Source organism: Passer montanus, unplaced genomic scaffold (genome assembly GCF_014805655.1).
Source record: "Passer montanus isolate IOZ18808 unplaced genomic scaffold, ASM1480565v1 scaffold11, whole genome shotgun sequence".
Lineage (NCBI taxonomy): Eukaryota > Metazoa > Chordata > Aves > Passeriformes > Passeridae > Passer > Passer montanus.
In genome coordinates, this window is record NW_024357613.1 from 18,689,313 (window position 1) to 18,708,632 (window position 19,320).

The following is a 19,320-nucleotide window of genomic DNA, read 5'->3' on the forward strand; positions in this document are numbered from 1 at the left end:
GACTGAGGATCACAGAAATGGCTCCATTGTGAACAATTCAAGCACTCTCATAATACATATACATGGAGAACTGAGAGGTGCTGCAAAGATTCTTGGACCTTCTCCTTTTCCATGAATCTCTTCATGTGTGGGACTGTGGAACTGGAATAAATTCCTTAATTTTCACTTTTAATGTTCTCAAAATGAGCATCTTCAAGAACATGAATAGTTTGCAACGGGGTGTGTTTCTGATAGCAGCATGTGTTGCTATCAATATAATTGACTGCAACCAATTAGGCAAAATATAGTGTAAACAATTAAAAAACTTACACAAGTGCTTTAGTTATGGTAGGAGGAGCAGGACAGGAGCTCTGCTTTTATACTGCCCAACAGCTGTCATGAGACACAGTTCTTTGCTGCCTTCTGGAGTGGGACAGCATATCAGCTGGTGACGGAGGAGGAATCTCCATTCCTTGTTTTCACTCTTTTCCTTATGTAATTCTGATGTCAATTGCCAAGAAAATATATTTGCAAATAAGATGAGAAAGCTGAATTGTGGATCTATTTGTCCCTTGTAAGCCTTCATTTGGTCTTTTCTCCCATAGTACAATGTCAGCTGGATTTGGATCCTGGGAGAAGAGCTGTTACATGTACAGGGACCTGCTCTTTTTTATTTTCCAGGTTGCTCTTAATGAATGATTTGTTGCTTTGTCTGAATATTTCAGAATATCCTCTTTTAAAAATGCATTCAGCCCAGGAAGGAAGCAGGAAGAAATGTTAACTAAAGCAAGTACTCACACATGAATGATTTCAGTAGAGCAAATGTAATGGGATTAATCCTGCAAGGGACAGAGCTACATCCCCAATAGGGGTCTGGACATCCTTGTTTAGTGATTTGTAATTCTCACAGCCTAAATGTTTTCCAGTTGTGGCTCAAGGACTAAATAATATAAAAAAAAATCCAGCAATATGAGTACACAGTTAAAAAAGAATTCACAGGAGTAGGTTCTCAATATAGCACTCAAAAGGGGACTAAGACCACTGTTGCCCTTGCCAGCTCGAAGTGTAATTAAGCATTTCAGTTACATAACACATTCCTCATTAAAAAACTCAAGATGCACGTTGTCACAGTTTATAACTATAGAGCTTTGTGGCTGAAGCCAGAACTCAGGAGGAGGTTTGGTTTTGTATTCTTACTCACCCAGATCTGGAGTGCCAAGATGGTGAGACATACAGGGAAGGGAGGGGGAATCCTGATCTCACTCAATGATGATGCTAAGCAGAACAATTAAATATTCATTGAAGTGAGGACTTGACCTAACTCATCCACATTGCTGATGAATGCCCTCATTACCAGTCTACACAGTCATATTTCCTCTTTCTGTCCAGATGTATACTCAATTTCTTAGGCAACGTGAGGAGAGCTCCAAACAGGCTGACCAAAGGAAGCACACTCTTGCATACATAATGGTGGTTCCATTAGGAGTTCCATAAAGGAGTGCTCCACTGGCTGGAGGAAGGCTCAGCTCTTTCTTCATCAGAAGATTGAAGGGCAGCCTCTCTGAGGAGTTAATTTTCCGAAGTGCTAAATACATACTGGAGCCAGCCAGATGGCTAAACTGGTACTGTACTAGTTGAATGTAAATGAAGCACACAAATTTCCTCTTTTCTGTCTCTCAAACACAGCACAGTCCAGGAGATGGGCTGGATCAGAGTGTCCAGGAGAGGGGGGGTGGATGGGAGAACTGTTTTGAGATGTTTGAAGGGCTTTGGCTCCAAGCTGCTCAGGGGCATAAAACTCAAGGTACCTGCTTGGTGTGCAGAAACCTGGGTGCCCAAAGACACTCTTTCCAGTCCAGTTTTGGATATGTTTAAAGGTTGGCAGAGGCTACCCAGCACATTTAAAATTCTCTTTTGTAAATCTATATAAATGTTAGGTGTCTATGTGGATCTAATGCTCAGTGTTTCTTACAAGCTTGCTATTTCAAAATCTCAAATGAAATCTAGGATTCCTGGTGCTTTGCTGAGCTCAGTCCAAGACTGGCATGCTGTTTTCTCTTTGTTCTTATGTGGATCCCTCTCAGGGCAATTCCAGGTGTGAATGGATACCTGTAGAACCTTAGAGTGTGCTATGCAGTTCCTGATGGGTATGACTATCTTGGTAACTAAAAACATAGTTTATCATTTCAGATTGACTTACTAGTGTGCTGTTCCATATCCTTTTGTCTTGGTAAAGCCTATTGATATTGCAACCACTAATGCTGGCAGTCCTGAAAAAAAAGCAAAACAAAACAAAACAATAATAATCAGCAGATGCTGAATAAAATATTGCTGTTCTGCCTTGACAAAAAATGACAGGGCAAGCTAATGCAAAACGGGCAATTTTACATGGAATTAATTATTTAATGAAGCACATTGCTGTTGTAGGATTTGTTTTTCTGAAGCACTGGCAGGGAGGAGGACACTGTTTTCTGCCCACGGTGTACTGCTTTGATGCAGCTAAATTACTGGTACATTTGACAGGTCTTAACTAGAAAGGGGTTTCATGAATATTCAGAGAATGTTTCTATCTTGTTTTATTTTGATTTCTTGATATTACACTACCTTGCTGAAAATCTTCTAAAATTTTGTTAAAACATATTTAGAAAAGAATGCTACAATATACATCAGCATACCTTGAGCTTGACATACAGTGGAGAGGCTTCTAACCCAGTTTTCTTTTAGTTACACACTGTCTACAATCTTTCAGTTTTACTGAAGAAAATTATTATATTCTTGACATTGCCACTACATTAAATGTTTCATTCCAATGATTCTTAGGAAATTAATTTTACTGACTTACCCCATCCAAGGCACAGGAAACGCTTCCTTATGAGTCGTGTCCTAATTTTTCCAGTAACAGCCATATATGACTGCCACGCTTCTGTCAAAACCCAACAGAATGAAGCTAAGAAGAAGAAGTGTAAAAATGCGGTGGTTGTGGTGCAGATGCCCTGCAGGGAGCAAAGAGAAGCTCATGCTGAATACTTAGGGACACTCATTTCTGTTTTCAATTCAAAGAGTTGTCATATTCTATCATCTTGACCTTTATTCTTAGCATCAACTCTCCCTTTTCTCCCTTTTTGATGTGTTGCCACAAAGAGCAAGAGAAAGAGACAGAAATGTTGATGGGGATTAGGCAGAAGAGGTTTTGATTTGTTTTCCTAAACACTGAGTGTTCTGAGCAGGGACAAAAACACAAAATAAATCATGCCAGCAGATTTTTCTCTACACATTTACTTTGACCAGGGACCATCATAAAGCCATTCCGGTAAGCCAGTTAGAAAATTACTGATTATAAAATCACATAGAGCTGAACAAAGAAAATGTGGGGGTATAAATGCTCCTAATTACCAGTTACATTTTATTTCCCTCCATGAAGAAAGACCCTGATTATAAAATTTAAAGTTGTTTTTTTTTATTTTTTAAATTCAAATTTTATAGAATGTTAACCTCTTGGAATATACTGCTTTAGATATTTTTTAGGCAGATTTAAGTATCATAACCTTAACAATTGCCCTGGATATTGTTTTTATGGGTATCAGTCATTTGTCATCTGAAAAGTATTTTGAGCACTTGCAATTGGCTTTCTTTTGTTACTGTAGCCCTTAATTAAACTTGACATTGTAGCTTGCGTAAATGAGCTTCTTGGCATAAATGATCTGTGCTCCACTGTGTTGCTTAAAATGCCAGCAGCAGGCTATAAAATGCAGTCTGAATTGTACCCCAGAACCAAGACCACACCAGAAATGCTGAGAATATCACTAGCACAATTTATCCTTAGCACAATTTAAAGAGCCAAAATTATGTTAAGATTAAAAGGAAAAACAGTTCACATCCCCAACATCAATGAGGTAAATTAATGAAAAAAGGAAACATGTAGACATTACTTTATGATTATTTCTTTATGCATCATACACATCTAATGCCTCCCTTACGCTTAGCCTTGTACTAAGGCTAGTCAAGAGCTTTTACTAAAATCCCAGTTGAGCAAATTCTTTAGGGAGAGAATATGCACATTCCTACTTATATATAGATGCTTGCATATATTGCTGATTCAAGGCTGACAGGAAGGATATGACATATATGACACACATGTATTACACCATCCATGCTTTTTAGTTCTTTTTACATTCTTAATTACTTTCCAATATTGGAAGTTTTGGGTTGAATTTTCTGTGATGTTAATTTTTCCAGATTCTTATCTGAAATCAGTTGTGATGGTTAACTCCAATAGCTGTCTTAAATAAATAGCTGATATCAGCTGACATTAGCATTAGCTGACATCAGCCTCTGAACTTTCAAAAAATTATGCACTTCAAGAGTAAAAATGTAATGCTTTCTTGCTTTGAATTTACAGATGTGACAAACACTTTGTCTTCAAACCCTGAGTCAAATTGCCTATTTAAATCTAGAGGAAAGGGGTTTTGTATAATTATATATAAGAAAACTGTTGTTAATTAAAAAAAAACAAACAACAAAACAAAACAAAACAACAACAACAACAAAAAAAAAAAAAAAAAAAAAAACAAAAAACCAAAAAAAAAAAAAATCTGGAAAAAAAAAAAAAACCAAAAAACCAACAAGTAATATAATCTGGAAAAAAACAACAGATCCTGAAAAGGCAGCAGGTATTCCATCCTAGGCTTTGGCATTAATTCTTATGTTTAGATGTCCCTATGGTATATGGATTCATAAAATCTATCCAGTTGAAGTCTGACTAATATCTGTATTTCCTGTAAATGAAAAAAATACCCCAAACGCCACTTATTTAAAATGAAAGTTCTGCAGTGAAACACACAATAAATACAGTAGAAAATTAATAAATGTCCTTTCTTTAAAGAGCTGGTTCATATGTTATGAATTCCTACTATGCAATTTTAATTTGCTTTCCTATCAATGTTTTTGCAAAAGCTAGAGAGTTCTCTTAGAGCAGGAATTTGACAACAAAATTACTTTTGAGGAAAAGTACAGAATCTTTTATGGAGGAACTGCCCAGGTAAAAGCACACCCTGAAAAAAAAAAAAGGTGAATATACTATTTCCCTTATAAATAACGCAAATACAAACAATCCTGATATTTTTGGTAAAAACACTGCTAACTTTTATGGTTGACTTGAGTGTCCACTGTGGGATTTAATTAATAATTTATCCTCTATTTTGAAAAAAAGAGAAGGTGATGATAATCTGAGACAAATGTGGACATCGCTACTGTAGAAGAAAGAACTGTGATGAAAATGTTAATGATAATGCTGAGCAGAAAATGAGAAGACAGAACCAAGTTTTATGAGAAGTGATCTGTGCTCTAGCTGGAATATATGAGTGCTGATTACATCTAACTCTTCTGAGCAGCAGACAGGTCTTTAATGAACAACAATGAACAAGTCTGTCCCACTGATATAACAGTGTATTTGCATCACATGCCATCAGAAATATGCAAATCAGCCTGCAAACATCACCAAACAACTGCTGTGGGATTGTGATGACAGGTTCATGTGCAGGCAGTGCTTGCAGTGAACTCAGCTTCCCTCCCTGCAAGAGGAGCAGTCCTGGCAAACAGAACTGCCCCCTCCCAGGCACAGCCACCGGCTCAGCACAGTTGTCCAATACTCCACTGGAAATCTGGCTTTTATGTACTTCCTTATTCTTCCCCTCTGATAAATAAATGAGGAAACAATGTGGTTCTGCCTGGGAAAGCAATGCATCTGGGAAGTCAATTTCCAAATAGAAACAAAAATTCATTTTCACCAAAGGTTGTTATTAAATGAGCCATTGAATATGTCTGATTTTAGAAAGTATACATTAGCATTTTTTCTTTCTCACCAAGTTATGGACTAGTGCCAATTTCTCTCCTCTTCTTCCTTGGCCAAGGACCACCACCTCCCCTCACCTTCCTGCACATGCAGCAGCAGCACTCAAACCTTGTGGCCCATCACTCACAAAGCTGCAGTGTGTCAGCCTGCCTGTACCAACAGATTGTGGTACACATCTTCCCCATTGCTTTAGGAGGAGATGTTTCTCATTTCCTTCTAATTCTAGTTTATTAAAACTCACTGAATTAATTACCTGTGCTGAGGATCTGTCAACCTGCAGCAAAATTAATTTGAATTTAATTTATTCATTATTTCTTCACGCTTCTGAAATTAAGTAAACTTTTACTCTAACCCTCCCATTCCTCCCATTGCTTTTGTTCTTGGCACCTCATATTTACTTATAAGAGAGGGGAAGGAGCTTTTCTGTCCTCAGAATACATAGTTTCATGGACTTTAATTGAGTCTCAGGTGTTAAGCTACATGGAATATCTAAGACCATTCATCCATTTTTAATAAACAATATACTATTGAAAGCAAGAACACACATCAGGCATACAATTATTTCCTTCTCTCATACTTGTAAGACACCTACTTCAAATGAGTGTACTGAAGCACAGATGAGAAAACCAAAAACCAATGGAAATTGAAAGCTACATTTTCTAATGATTAATATTTTTATATAATAATGAGTGAAATAGAGAATACATCAATTTTTATGACCTGAAAAAGTAGGTCATAAATGTACCTCAAAATAAGAATTTATCAACATTCTTTGAGCATATGGCTGTTGTGTTTTGGGTTTTTTTAAAAGAACAATGGTATTTTTAAATAGGAAAATATGTGGTTTTTTTTTTTTTTTTTTAATAGCAGTGTCTTCTGCTATAGACCTTTCACACAAAGGCAAAGAGGTTAAAGTAAGAACATCTGATTTGTTTTCTGGCCTTGAAACTGGCTTTTTTTCCCTCAACAAACTTGTTGACTCTCTCTGGATTCTGATAAACAGTATAAAAATCAAAGCTATTTGAAGATGAACATGAAAAATGAAATCGATATTGGTGGTAGCAAAATGAACATGGCTAAAATTCACTCAGATTATTTAAGAAGCAGAAACAAGAGGTAATAGAAAAGCATTTGAAAAATAAAATTTCTTTGAGATTGGAATCTTGCTTTTGACTTCTCTCTGCAGAGATAAGCCTAAGGAGATAAATTAAATGGGTGCTATTCTTATGATGTTCTGATCATGCACTGAGTTCACAAAAAGCACCTAAAGACCAGAATAATTAATAAATGAAACAAAGAGCAAACAAAACAAAGATAATGCAAGGGACACAGTAAAAATCAGAAAAGTAATTCTGTGACAAAATTTGTATATTTTATTTTCTTTTAGTCAGTCTTAAGCCATCTACTCTCAAACAGTGTATCTTTCCCTTTTTTACATCAAAAATGTAAATTCATGAAATAAGATACTGCTTATTATTCTGAATTTGATTTTTTTATTATCACCTATTTTTAGACTGATTTGGGCAATACAGTGTCTTTGTCTCAGGTGTAGCAGACTGCCAAAATAGAGGGACACACTGTATTGGTCCGATTATATTGAATGATAGATTAAATACCGATTTATAGAGTAAAGTGACGTTAAAATAGATGGACATTCAGAGACTGTGGGACAAAGAAGTAAGAACTTTCTTTTCAGGAGTGGTTTTCTGGAAGAGAGACATATTTGCAATGAGAAAAAATATGGCAAGAGAGGCTGTTTCTTCAGTTGCAAACATACTTGAAACTCTTAGGATCTTAAATGTCTGAGAAATCATAGCTGAAGTGTTTCAGGTTTCTCTTCCAGGATCATTAATGTTGCTGACACCATAAAGCTTTGAAGATTCCATTTAAAAATCCCATGTTCCTTTCTTTTGACAGACTGTGCTACTAGCACCACTTGTTCAAGCAAAGAACTCAGGAAATTTGATATACTGATATTGAAAATAGCAATATAGTAGAGATAATTGTTCAGAAATAATGTCATTTGTGTTTTCAACCAACATCTATGAAACTGTTTCTTTTAATTAACACAAAGGAAAACTTAGGGATCTTCTAAAAGTGTTTCCTGGTGTCATTAGCAGTTAAAGACTCAAGTGGTTTAACTTCACTACATTTTGTTCTGATATCTGACATGATAGCCCAGAATAATTATTACTTGGCTTGCATTTGTGTGATGAGATATGCACAGTTAATTATTATACAGAAGGATTCTATGTGCAGTACAAGACAACATGAATGGGAGCCTTTACTTGGATTTTTAAAGCAAGCTGTTTTTGCAGTGCAACAGCAGTAATCTTTAAGCAATTAGGTGATCTGCCTTACAAAGACAATGAGTGATAACTAAGGACACTCAATTTTTTTGTCCTTCTACTCAATCATTTTGTTTACCCACAACAAGAAAGATGCCTTTCTAGGTTCTGATAAATAGCATATAAGCTGGCTGCAAATGACCCAGCTCTTTCTGCAGTTCCTTTGATTTATTTTACAATTATGCTCCCATCTTTATCAACAGCATGGCAATCTCACAGCAAATGTTTTCAATATCAAATTTTATTTTTCTTTTCTTTTTGGTATCATATGCAAATTATCACAATAGTTGCTAAACTTTGGGACCATTTCATGTGCCCAGTCCTAGGGTGCAATATAATTTGTTCAGCTCCTTTGATTTAAGGTTTTTCTTCTCTTCTGGAATATGCCCTTTTATCTGACAATACAACCAGAGTATCTTGCTGCAACAGTATGAGTGTAACTGGAAGTAAACATACATGTCAAATTGTAATTTTTCTCTGCATTTGTGCTTTCCACATACACTTTTGATATCCTTTTTACTATTTTCTCCTAAATTTTATTCAGATTTTACTAAGAAATTCAGTTCCTGCTCCTCTTTTACCAAGATGTACCTTGAAAGTATTTCTAAAAATCACCCCTCTATGAGTAAAGAATTTACAATCACTTTTCACACTTACTTATGAAGACTAGTCAGAATGTCTGCTATTTTTCCCAAGTGCAGAGTTCAATAGAAGTGCTGTTTATATGTGATCCACTAGAAGTCTACGGAGCCTTCTTTTTAACTTCTGCCCTTTGGAGTTACTTTTCTTCAAAGTTCTCCCTTGATAGCTGTCACCTCTACCACTCGTATCAACACCCTCTGCATTTAAATTTTGCGCAGCATAGTTGTAGTGCAGCATGTTATGTCTATGGAGAACTGCTGGGTTTTATTCAAAATAATTCCTCTGCTAGCCATTATTCTTCTCCAGTTTTTATAATACAAATACTATAAAATAATTCTATCAACTGGATGTGAAGAGACAGTCTCCAGTCTTTTGGGGTGAAAAAGAATTTATTAAAGTTTCTAGCTGTATGTGTAAACCTTTCTCACTGCGTCATGTGGCAGAATGTTTACACTAGTAACTGCAAAGATATCCTTTATGCACAGGATGTGCATAAATTGTTAGTAAATTCCTTGGCATAGTTTTGACCTGGGCCAAAAATTGTTCTCCCAGCCCTGGCCCACACAGTGACTGAAAGAGAGCCTGGGCCAGGAACCCTTCCTGATGGTCAGCTTGGACTCAATGTCCCCCTGGCCTGGAGGGCTCAAGTGTAAGGGATGGAAGCTGTCTTGTGCTAATTTGCCAAGCTACAGAAATATTTGTGTCTCATTTTGGTGACTAGGAGGGACAGAGACAAGATGTCCTGCTGGATAATTCATATTATGCTGGGCTATGACTAATTTACAAGACAGTAAAATTCATTCCATGTTGTTTGCAGCATTCTCTAGAGATTGTCAGTACAAAGCTCAGGCTTGTATTGTGTAACTCAGAATTGCTTTCTTGGTGACATGCCTACAGTAAATTGAAAACCAGGTGGAAGACAATTCTCATACAATTTCCTTACATTCATACTCATTTTAGTCCTCTGCCTGGTTTGGATTGTTATTGCCAGGTTATATTTAAGCAAATGAGTTCTGCACAAGCAGTATCACAGAACAGGTTACTCAGAGGCAATTTAATTTCTTCGATTACAAAACCTGGCAACACAATCTCTTCCCCTTCTGCCTTTGTGCTGCGGAGATGTGTATTTTTCTGGGCAGGCAGGAAATTAAGGAATAGGATCCTCTACTTGTTTGCAGTCAGTGGAAAGACTCCCACTAATTTAAGTGGGCTTTATACTGGGTGTTACACCTATAGAATAAGGGATGAAATGTGCTTGAGCAGAGGCTTGTGAGCTCGCTTCTTATCTTAAGTGCTTTAAATGTTTACAAAGTATTGGATGAGCATTTTTTTTTGGTAAGTGAATATGGCCTACTTCACATCATGAATGCTTTGTGTTGGCTTTGATGTTAAACACAAAGTAAACGTCAGCTCTGCCAGGACAAAATACTCAATATTTTAACTGTGACCTCAAATAAGTGTGTTTTGAAGTTTGTGAAGCTCAGAACAAGAGGTTTACAGAAAGATAGAAAATAAGAAGCCCTTTAAAACTCTAAAGCATAAAATAAATTTATATTTTGTTTTCAATTCTTTCCTGTCTAATTAGTCGCAAATTGCTACCGCAGTCCTGTAACAATGATGCTTCCAGAGATGCCTAATAATGATGCTTCCTTTTCTAATTGTCTTTTTTTTTTTTTTATGGTGGTGTTTTTTTTTTTTGTTTGTTTGTTGTTTGTTTTTAAAGACTATTTTGAACTCAAAGTGATGATGCTGAGGTTGGGTAAAAAAAGTGGAAATCACTGGTGTGCTTTCTTGAAACAACTTCATTACTGAGCTATTGAGGAATGAGAATTAAAGAAATTAAATTGAAATTTATGGTATCTTAAAAAATTGCTCTATAAAAATAGCTTTGTGAGGTTTTGCATTACTAAGTCTGAAAGAATTATTATTCAAAGAAGGATAAAATGTAGATTTGTGGATAAAATATGGATTTGTTTTTTCAATTGATGGGCAAGAAAAATCAACCTGGTCTCTGAAAACCATTGAAAAATTAAGTACTTGTATATCATTGTGGGTAACAGCAATATAGAAGCAGAACTGAAGTTGCAGTGTGAATAGAAGGAACTGGATTCATACGGATTCATGCACAGTTTGGCCTGAAAAGTCTCTGCAACTAGGAAACTAGTGACTCAGAAGAGAAAAGAGAATGCATGCTGGCTGTCAGAATGCTTCTACTGGGCTGTCAGAAAGACTTCTACTTACTTGGGAACTATGCAAATTAATGTATAGGTTATGGATCAGTAATAAAAAAGCTTCATTGATGTTATCACACTTTTGTTTTCAGGACAGTTGTTTCTCAGGAACTGTTTTTAGGCTCTGAAAATTCCATATTTCTTTAATTTTAAAATATGGAATGTGTAGTGTGCTCTCTTAAATGAAGAGAAATGCTCTTGGCAGATTTGAAGAGATAATAATGAGACAACTACGTTAACAGTGAAGAAAAATCTGTTTCACTGTAACATACAATGTGCTATGTAATCATTTCAGCTTACTAGGTAAAGATATTCAGCTTTTTAAACCCCTCTTTGGGTTTTTGCAAGTTATATTAAGAAATAATAAATATTTGTTTGCTTTAGCTTTATGGCTATCCCTGTTTGGAGATTAGAGAATACAAGAGCCAGTAGTCAATTAGCGTGATGAGCAACCCATATTCCAAAGGTCCTGGGTCTTCCCAACTTTAATTTATTTAAAATATCATGATGGGGGCTGTGTGAGTAGCTAGAGGCAATGAGCCAGGATTGGTGATGAAGAGGTGGCTGAGCTAAGCACAAGGGTTATACATGAGTCAGCAATGTCAGCAAAGAAAAGAGTGGTTCAGAGCACAGTTGAGAGGGATCTCCCTACAGAGTTCTGAGAAAAAGAGGAGGAGGTGTCCAGGCAGACAAAGGCAAGAAATTTGAGGAGCTTCCTTGAAGAGATGGCATAACATAAGAGGGCAGTGGAATGGATACTGATATGTGAGACTTCAGATTCCTACAGGAGAATCCAAATGCAGCCAGTGCAAACTGATATCCTGGTGAAGCAAATTACCAAGAAAAGTCGCCATTAGGTAGGCAGAAAATACTGCCTTGTGTTGCCCCCCAGTGCAACACATTCTTGTAAAAGAAATGTTGTTATCACTTGCGTATCTCTACTTTTAAATCAGATCATCTGTTTGCTCTATTTTAGATTTTGATGTTATTTGCTAACAATAAAATTGCTGTAATTTTAGGGAGTTTCCTCGGCAATCAAAATGATGCCTAGAATGAGAAGTTCAACAACAAAGCCTGCAGTTGTCTTTCAGTTAGTCTGACTGTGATGATTATAATCCTGCCATATGAAAACAGTCCATCTTCCTGTCTGGGATACTGGTGTCAGCAAAGATTCCTTCTCTGCATATTTGTAAGAGTTTCATCCCTTTACATGATTGACTGAAACCAATTGGAGCAATAGCTTTGCAATGCTGTTACAACAGTGGCATTGGTCACCTACCTTCATTCTTTTTCTGTTTTTTTTCTTTTGGTTTTTTTTTTGTGTTCTTTTTGTTTGTTTGTTTTTGCCCCTAAGAACATTCATCCTCAATTTCAGGCATGCCCAGTTTTCTTCCAAGGACAATGTCTTTTAGGATGCTTGTATTCCACAGTAAGAAATAGTATTTTTGAAAGAAGCATTTAAAGTCCAAAAAAGAAAGAATTCAGGAAATGGAGACAGTATCTACACTATTATGGCAATCCAAAGTCTTCTTTGGATTACTTACTTGGATAAATTCTGTTTATTTTTCTAAAATAATAGATAAAGCAAAAATTTAAAAGATATGATATGGTTGCATCTATTTGTACTTGATAACAAAATGGGTAAGAAAGCATTCACTCGTTCTGCAGGCAGCTGGAATGGTACAGAAAATGTCTATGTTAGTAAATTTCTTTCTACTCCAAAATAAGGTGGCCATATCCAAGCTGCTCTCTTGCCAGTTCCAACTATCCCAAGCTTGGGGAATTGACTGGGATAATGCTAGATAGTGTGGGACAAAATCATGCCAGGAGGCATGCTAATTATTCCAAAGTATGGATGACTTCATGCCAGTGCTTGGGGTCATGCCCACCTACAGAGGCATGTAGAACAGTTTGACTTTGTCCTCTTACCCAGTAAAACATGCAGTGGGCTGGAGCAAATGTGGTGGGCTGACCTGGGCCAGCAGCTAAGCACCTACCCAGTCATTTGATCACTCCCCCAGCAACATGGGGAAGAGAATCAGAACAGCAAAAGTGAGAAAAACCTGTGGGTCGAGATAAAGATGGTTTAATAAGTGAAGGGGAAAAAAAGCCTGCACCAAGTGATGCAAAAGCAGTCACTCACCACCTCCCACCAGCAGACTGTTGCCCAGCCAGTCTCCAAGCAACAGCCACCTTTAGAAGACCAGTGCTGGTTGTATTGCTGAGCATGCTATGATACAGTAAGGCATAACCCTTGGTCCTGTGGGGTCAGATGTCCTGGTTCTGTTCCCTCCTTTCAAATTCTTGTCCACCTCAGCCAACTCACTGCCAGGGCAGCTGGGAAACAGGAAAGGTCTTGATGCTGTGTAACCACTGCTCAGCAACAGCTAAAACATCAGTGTGTTAGCAACACTCTTTTTATTCAGAAATCCAAACCACAATACCATACAGGATTCTGTGAGGAAATTCAGCTCCATCTCAGCCAAACCCAGTACAGAAACCTAAAAAAGAACCCAAATGCAGTGCGTATGTGCATGTGCCCCCACACACCCTTATGAGCAAAGGGCAACACATGCTTTTGAATGTGTTCATAGAATGTGTAGACATATACATACAAACAGGCACTTAAAAAAAAATAACACAAATGCTTCTGAAAGTTGTTAATAGGATACATATATGTATATATGTAGTTCAACAATTGCTATTGTTTCTTTTAATTGAAAACCCAATTTTAATAATTTTTTCAGAAACATATATTCTTTCCCTGTAGCTTTAAAATCACAGCACATTATCACACTAGAGAAACAAGTGGAGGTAGAGTGACCTTTGGATGGATAATGCATTGCAAAACAATATTTTCAGCGGACAGAAGACTGAGGAGACTGCTTTACAGCTCTGTATCAGATCCTGTCAACCTGTGTATGTGAGAGTGAATGCAGAGTGAGGGGAAAGAACAGAATCTCCATTTTGGGGAACTGGCAGTGTCAATACACACTTATTATACAATAGCAGCATGAATCATATTAATTCCTCTTATGGTAATGATATTAATTTCTAATGCCTTTAATGCATAGCTATGGGTTGTTTTGGAGACCATCCATTTTTTGTTCATGCAGAGATACATATAATGGCAATGAAGCTGCCACATCCTCAGGATTAAATTGCATCTGGAAGAAAGAAATTCCTAATAGAGGGTTTTATTTAATACAAAACATAGCTAAAAATAGGTTATAAATTTAGAGTCCCTCTAAATATAGAAGAGGGAAAACATTGAATAATCAAGTGTTTCTAATGATATTAATGAAATCAGGGATTTTCACATTGATGGAAAATTGTAGAGCTATGAATACCTATGCACACTGAGAAAATCAAAGGAGGCAGTTTCTTGTCATTTTTTACCATGGCTACTGGAATAAAATTAGATAATTAATAGAAGTTGAAAGATAAAAGCAATAGTATCCACAACCAGAGAGGAGAGACTGTGACCACACATGTATTTGGAACTTTGATAAAGAATGGGAAGGTGAAAAATAGGTTGAAAAGTCAGCTAATATTTTGACATTAGCTTCTATTCATTGCTTGCACAAGAAAGAAAAATGTCAAGAATCTTTTTTCTTATAAAAAGTGAAACCATTTATGCTGTTAATACCTTAGCATTGTCTTCCAGAAAGGAGGAAATTCTGTGTGGCATCACATTCATTCAATTCTCTTTATCTGCTATGTTAAACCAGTAGGATAAAAGATTTAATATTTATGAAAAAGCAGTGGGGAAACTTTCACAGTGATTCCTTTAGCATGATTTTAAAAATTTGTAACATTGTGATTATTAAAGAAGAACATTATGACAATCTGGTTGTTTTTAAGGAACAAAGAATTAAATGGTTTTGTAGAACACTTATGTGCAGCAGAAGTTGTAACTAATCAAAGCTCCTCTATCATATTACTTCAAGCCAGGTTTCTTGAATAAGGGAAATAGCAGTCTTTTTATTGGCTCTGGCTTTCATGCCTGTATTCCACTTCCCTCTGCTTCTTCTCACAGAGCCACAGAAAAGGCTTAGCTGGGTTAGTCTGTACCTATGATGTAAGGTAATATGTCAGCGCAATCTGGAGGAGGAATCTGGGCCATCATTACTTTCAGGATAGCACTGGCTCCTCATAGATACCAGCAGGAAGAAAGTTCTTTCTCCTATATGTTCTAAATACATTCTCCCTATAGAAGTCACTGTGAGGAGCCTTGTGAGGACCCAAAGCTCTCTGCAAGGACTCATATCTACTGGTTTCACTTTTGTTTAACTCCCAGGGAGTCTAAGAACATGAGCTTCCTGCTGGGAACAAAAGAGGTTTCCAAATGAGGAAGGAAAAATTTTGTGGAGAGAGTGCATAGAGATTTGAGCAAGATGATCTACAGAGAACTAGTGCCTAGCAACATGATAGCTTTCTTCAGGACAGGGCATTATCTGTGCTCTTAGATAATGCTTTCCAAGGAATTTGAAGAGCTTGCCATTAAAGATGCCTACTGCAATAAAAGACTGTCAGTGTCTCCATATTTCAGGAAGCAGGAGGAAACCAGTAAGTACAGGATCAATTTAATAAAAATTAAATCCAGTATAAATTTCTGAGCAGTGGACATCTAAGCAGTGACAATAGGAAGCAGGCAGTGTACAAATTCCCCATTATGAACATTTGTTTAAAAGGTATTTTGTTCTTGTATCACATGAAAGAAGATGGCCTGAGATTCCCACAGTTATTTGAGTTATTTAATCTCCTGCTCCATTCAGCAGAATAGTGGCCACTTACACACACAGAGAAGATATTAATGTTTTATAAGAAGGTGATTTGTAGTCTCTAATAATGTGTATAAGATCACTGTGTGAATGAACATATGTATTACCAGAGAGGATGGACTTACACAAGCCTACACTTTTATTTCTTTCACTTCAGTGTTGTGAACTGTATATGCTCTGTGCCCGAGTCAGGCTGCAGTCTCCTTGAGAGAGGAGGCCCTGGTGCTCTCCTTCTGTGTTGGTGCAGGACCCAGCACTCCAGGACACCTGATAAACATCATTGCCAATAACATAATCACTCAGGGCAATGCCTTGACAGAAGTTTAGTTCTAGTAGTGTCTTTACCTCAGGGTATTTAATTTACCTTTTGACATAAATGCATCAGTGAAAGTCAGGTAGGAAAAGAGCAAGTGCATTTCTTGAACTCCAGTTTTACATATTAGTCAAAGGGCAAACAGAATTGCTCAGTTCACAAAACTGCCAATTTGTCTCCACTCCACATATCTGAAGGACTGATTTTGCAGTGTTACTTACCCAAATCTATCACTGCTTAATAAATTACTCATGTGTGTCTGGCTGCCTCTTGTCATTGATTTTAGTTCTAGTCAGCTTTAAGTGTGCTGCTATTTCCTCATTCTTTCCTTCATTAATATTACCTTCTCAATTCATGCTAGCAATGTAGTTTCTAAAGATAAATTGTTTTCAGCCCTCAAAGGTGGCAATGCTGTGACGGCTTTATGGTAAGTGCTTGCTACTAATTACTTTAGAACTACTGTTGAATAAACTTCATCCAGATAAAGTGGCTATTTAGTGGCTTTTATTTTTTCCTCTCCGGTAAATAACTTTGCTAATTTTAGCAATTAAACTATTTTTTAAACGATTTTTTTACAATTTTATTCCACATTTAGTTGGCCAATTGTAAGACAGCTTGCTGTCTATATGTGGTACGAAAGGACTGATTGATATTATTGACATTCTCTTTTAAAAAAAACCCAACTTTTCTGGTAAGAACACCCATTTTAATTATTCAATTGATCTCAGTAAACTGCCACCAATACATTTCAAAACTTCCTGTTAGAGTTTCTTATTCTAAATAAAAAACTATCTAATATTAAATTTTCAATTAAATAAATTGCAGAGTTTATAGTATTTGTAAGAAAATTGCTGGTGCTTAAAAATATAAGCACATTCTGATGAAGCTGAAATGATGACACTTTGGCTTGTATCACAGCACTCTGGGTTTTGCATGAAGCATAACAGCCAACAGGATGCAGCCGATCATCTGCAATTTTGTCTGAGTGTTGGATACACATGAATCAGTCTCATCTGTGGTGCTTTTTAAAATTTACTTCCAGTTATTGTGAATGACTGTAAAGACAAACAACTCTACTCAGGATACAAATAATGTAATTTGCATTCAAATAAAATTTTAAGTGTTAGAACTAGGATGCTCAACCTATTATTTTATTTTTATGTCATTGATACACAACAAAAATTGAAATGTGGAATCGTTGCTTTAGGATTTGAAGGTAGCCAAAGTGATAAATGAGTTTAAAGTGGATTAGAGAATAGCCTGACTGATGGATGCTTTGGATGGAGTCCTGGCTCAGAAAATCTTTAAATTGCTGACTGCAAAAGTCATGAAGTGATATCAGAGATAGGATCATTCACGCTCAGTTTCTGTAGTCTTTCCTGTATGTCTGGTTAATGCAGACAGCACAGTGCATAAGGCAGATCACCGAGCTGAGCTGATACTGCTGTTCTTACATTCAAAAGCTGGCAGGTAGCAAAATTATACCAGACAATTTTAAAAACCAGGTCACTTCACGAGGCATAAGTATTCTTCCAGTGTGAAGAAAATCCCTTTCATCTCCACAGTGAAAATAAGCACTCCTCTGCTCTCTGTTTCACCAAGGTCCAGATCCTCAGTAAAATGCTTCTGCAGGTAGCCCAGACCAGCACCAGCCACTTTTACCCCAATACAGCACAGGACTATCATCCCACATCATTACAGCCAGCACTCTTCAGTTTAAGCTTTTTTTCCTCCAATAAAAAACATATGTTTCAGACCTACTATTCTTACATGAAACTTTCATTTATTACAGCTAAATAGGATTTTCAAAAACAAAGTTCCTGCACTTTGATAAAGATATCTTTTTCTCTGTGAATTTACCAGCCTTTTGAGGCAGTAATTTTAGCAGTTCTCGGGGTATAGTCCTATTTCCTGCTTGTTTGTGGGCATTTTTCATACAACAGCAGAAGGGACAGGCGAGAATATAGTGAGCCAGATATATAAACCTGCCAAATAAGGAGAGCTTAGGTATAAAGTGTAATATCAGAAAGCACTTGTTAATGTACTGAGAATGTGTAAATCTGCTACTACAGTAAGTGAAACTGCTAGCTGGTTGGATGACCTTGGAAAACTATTTTATTTTCCTGCCTGTATTTGTCTCCCTCAGCTAAAAAACAGTGATGATGACACACACACCACCCTCTTCAAACACAAACTCAAAAATTTTTATGTCTGTGCATGTTTGGAATAATTGGATTGCAAGTTGAATGTATCTTCCTTTTTTCCTAGTAATTTTTTCTCAAAGAACAGGAAATAAGTTTAGGGGATCTTTGAAATATCTGTTAAGCTAAAGGTCAAATACAAAGCAAACAAGTGTCTATTCTTCCAAACTCAGCAGGTGTTCGTTTGTATGTGGACATTGTGTTTATCTTTCTATCACTATTTGTCACTCAACAGAATAATGCAAGAAGGGGAAGAGAGACAGAGATTGAAAAAAAAAATCGAAATAGGTTAAAAAATGTTGCCATAGAGACCGATTCAGACACCATAAAAATAGCTTCATGTATTGTTTATATTGTCCTTTTGCCTTCTGCTATTCTGACTGAAGTAGATCACCTCAGGAAGATGCCCAGAGTCATAAAAAGGCAAAGTAAGAAGACAATGAAGGATCTCAGAGTTTATTTTGAATTTGTATGGCTATCTGAAAATTTGGGTTCAATTACTTGATTCAAAGCCTAGTAACAGAAGACAGGCCAAGAAATTTTGCTTTTTATAGCTATTTTGTTTTATAGGAGCTTCCTGAAAATTCTATAAATTCTCTTCTTTTAAAATGAAAAACTGTATGTGCTTATATTTTGGGGTTTGGTTTACTTTTTTGAGTTGAAAATATAAGGACCAAGTGAGCCTTGCACTTGTTTAGTTTATCCCAGCCATTGGACTGTTTCACCTTGTTGTAACCCCATTTTCTAGCTCCTGTTTTGAAATTGATATGACAGGCATATTTATACATCGCTTTCTCCAGAGGTGAAGGATCTGAGAAATGTGCTATGATGTGTTAACAAAGCCACTAGAATTAATGGAATTATATCTGCCAAAACATGGTCATAAATTTTGAAGAAGTAATCTTCCTAGGGCAACTGAAATTGAATGGGCCAGATCTTTGCTCTCTCTGTGCCTTTTTGTACTGGCAAAG

At 36.6% G+C, this 19,320-nt stretch overlaps 1 protein-coding gene across 8 annotated transcripts in view; it reads right to left on the minus strand.

Moving 5' to 3' along the window:
* ADGRB3 (adhesion G protein-coupled receptor B3) overlaps window positions 1–19,320 on the minus strand; it is a 446,997-nt gene that overhangs the window by 40,889 nt on the left and 386,788 nt on the right. For all 8 annotated transcript variants that reach the window (XM_039727349.1, XM_039727358.1, XM_039727398.1 and 5 more), the window contains 2 exons: window positions 2,822–2,972; window positions 2,180–2,249 (listed from right to left, as the gene is read on the minus strand). In XM_039727349.1, coding sequence (XP_039583283.1) covers window positions 2,180–2,249; window positions 2,822–2,972 — 221 coding nt within the window. The remainder of the gene's footprint in view (window positions 1–2,179; window positions 2,250–2,821; window positions 2,973–19,320) is intronic.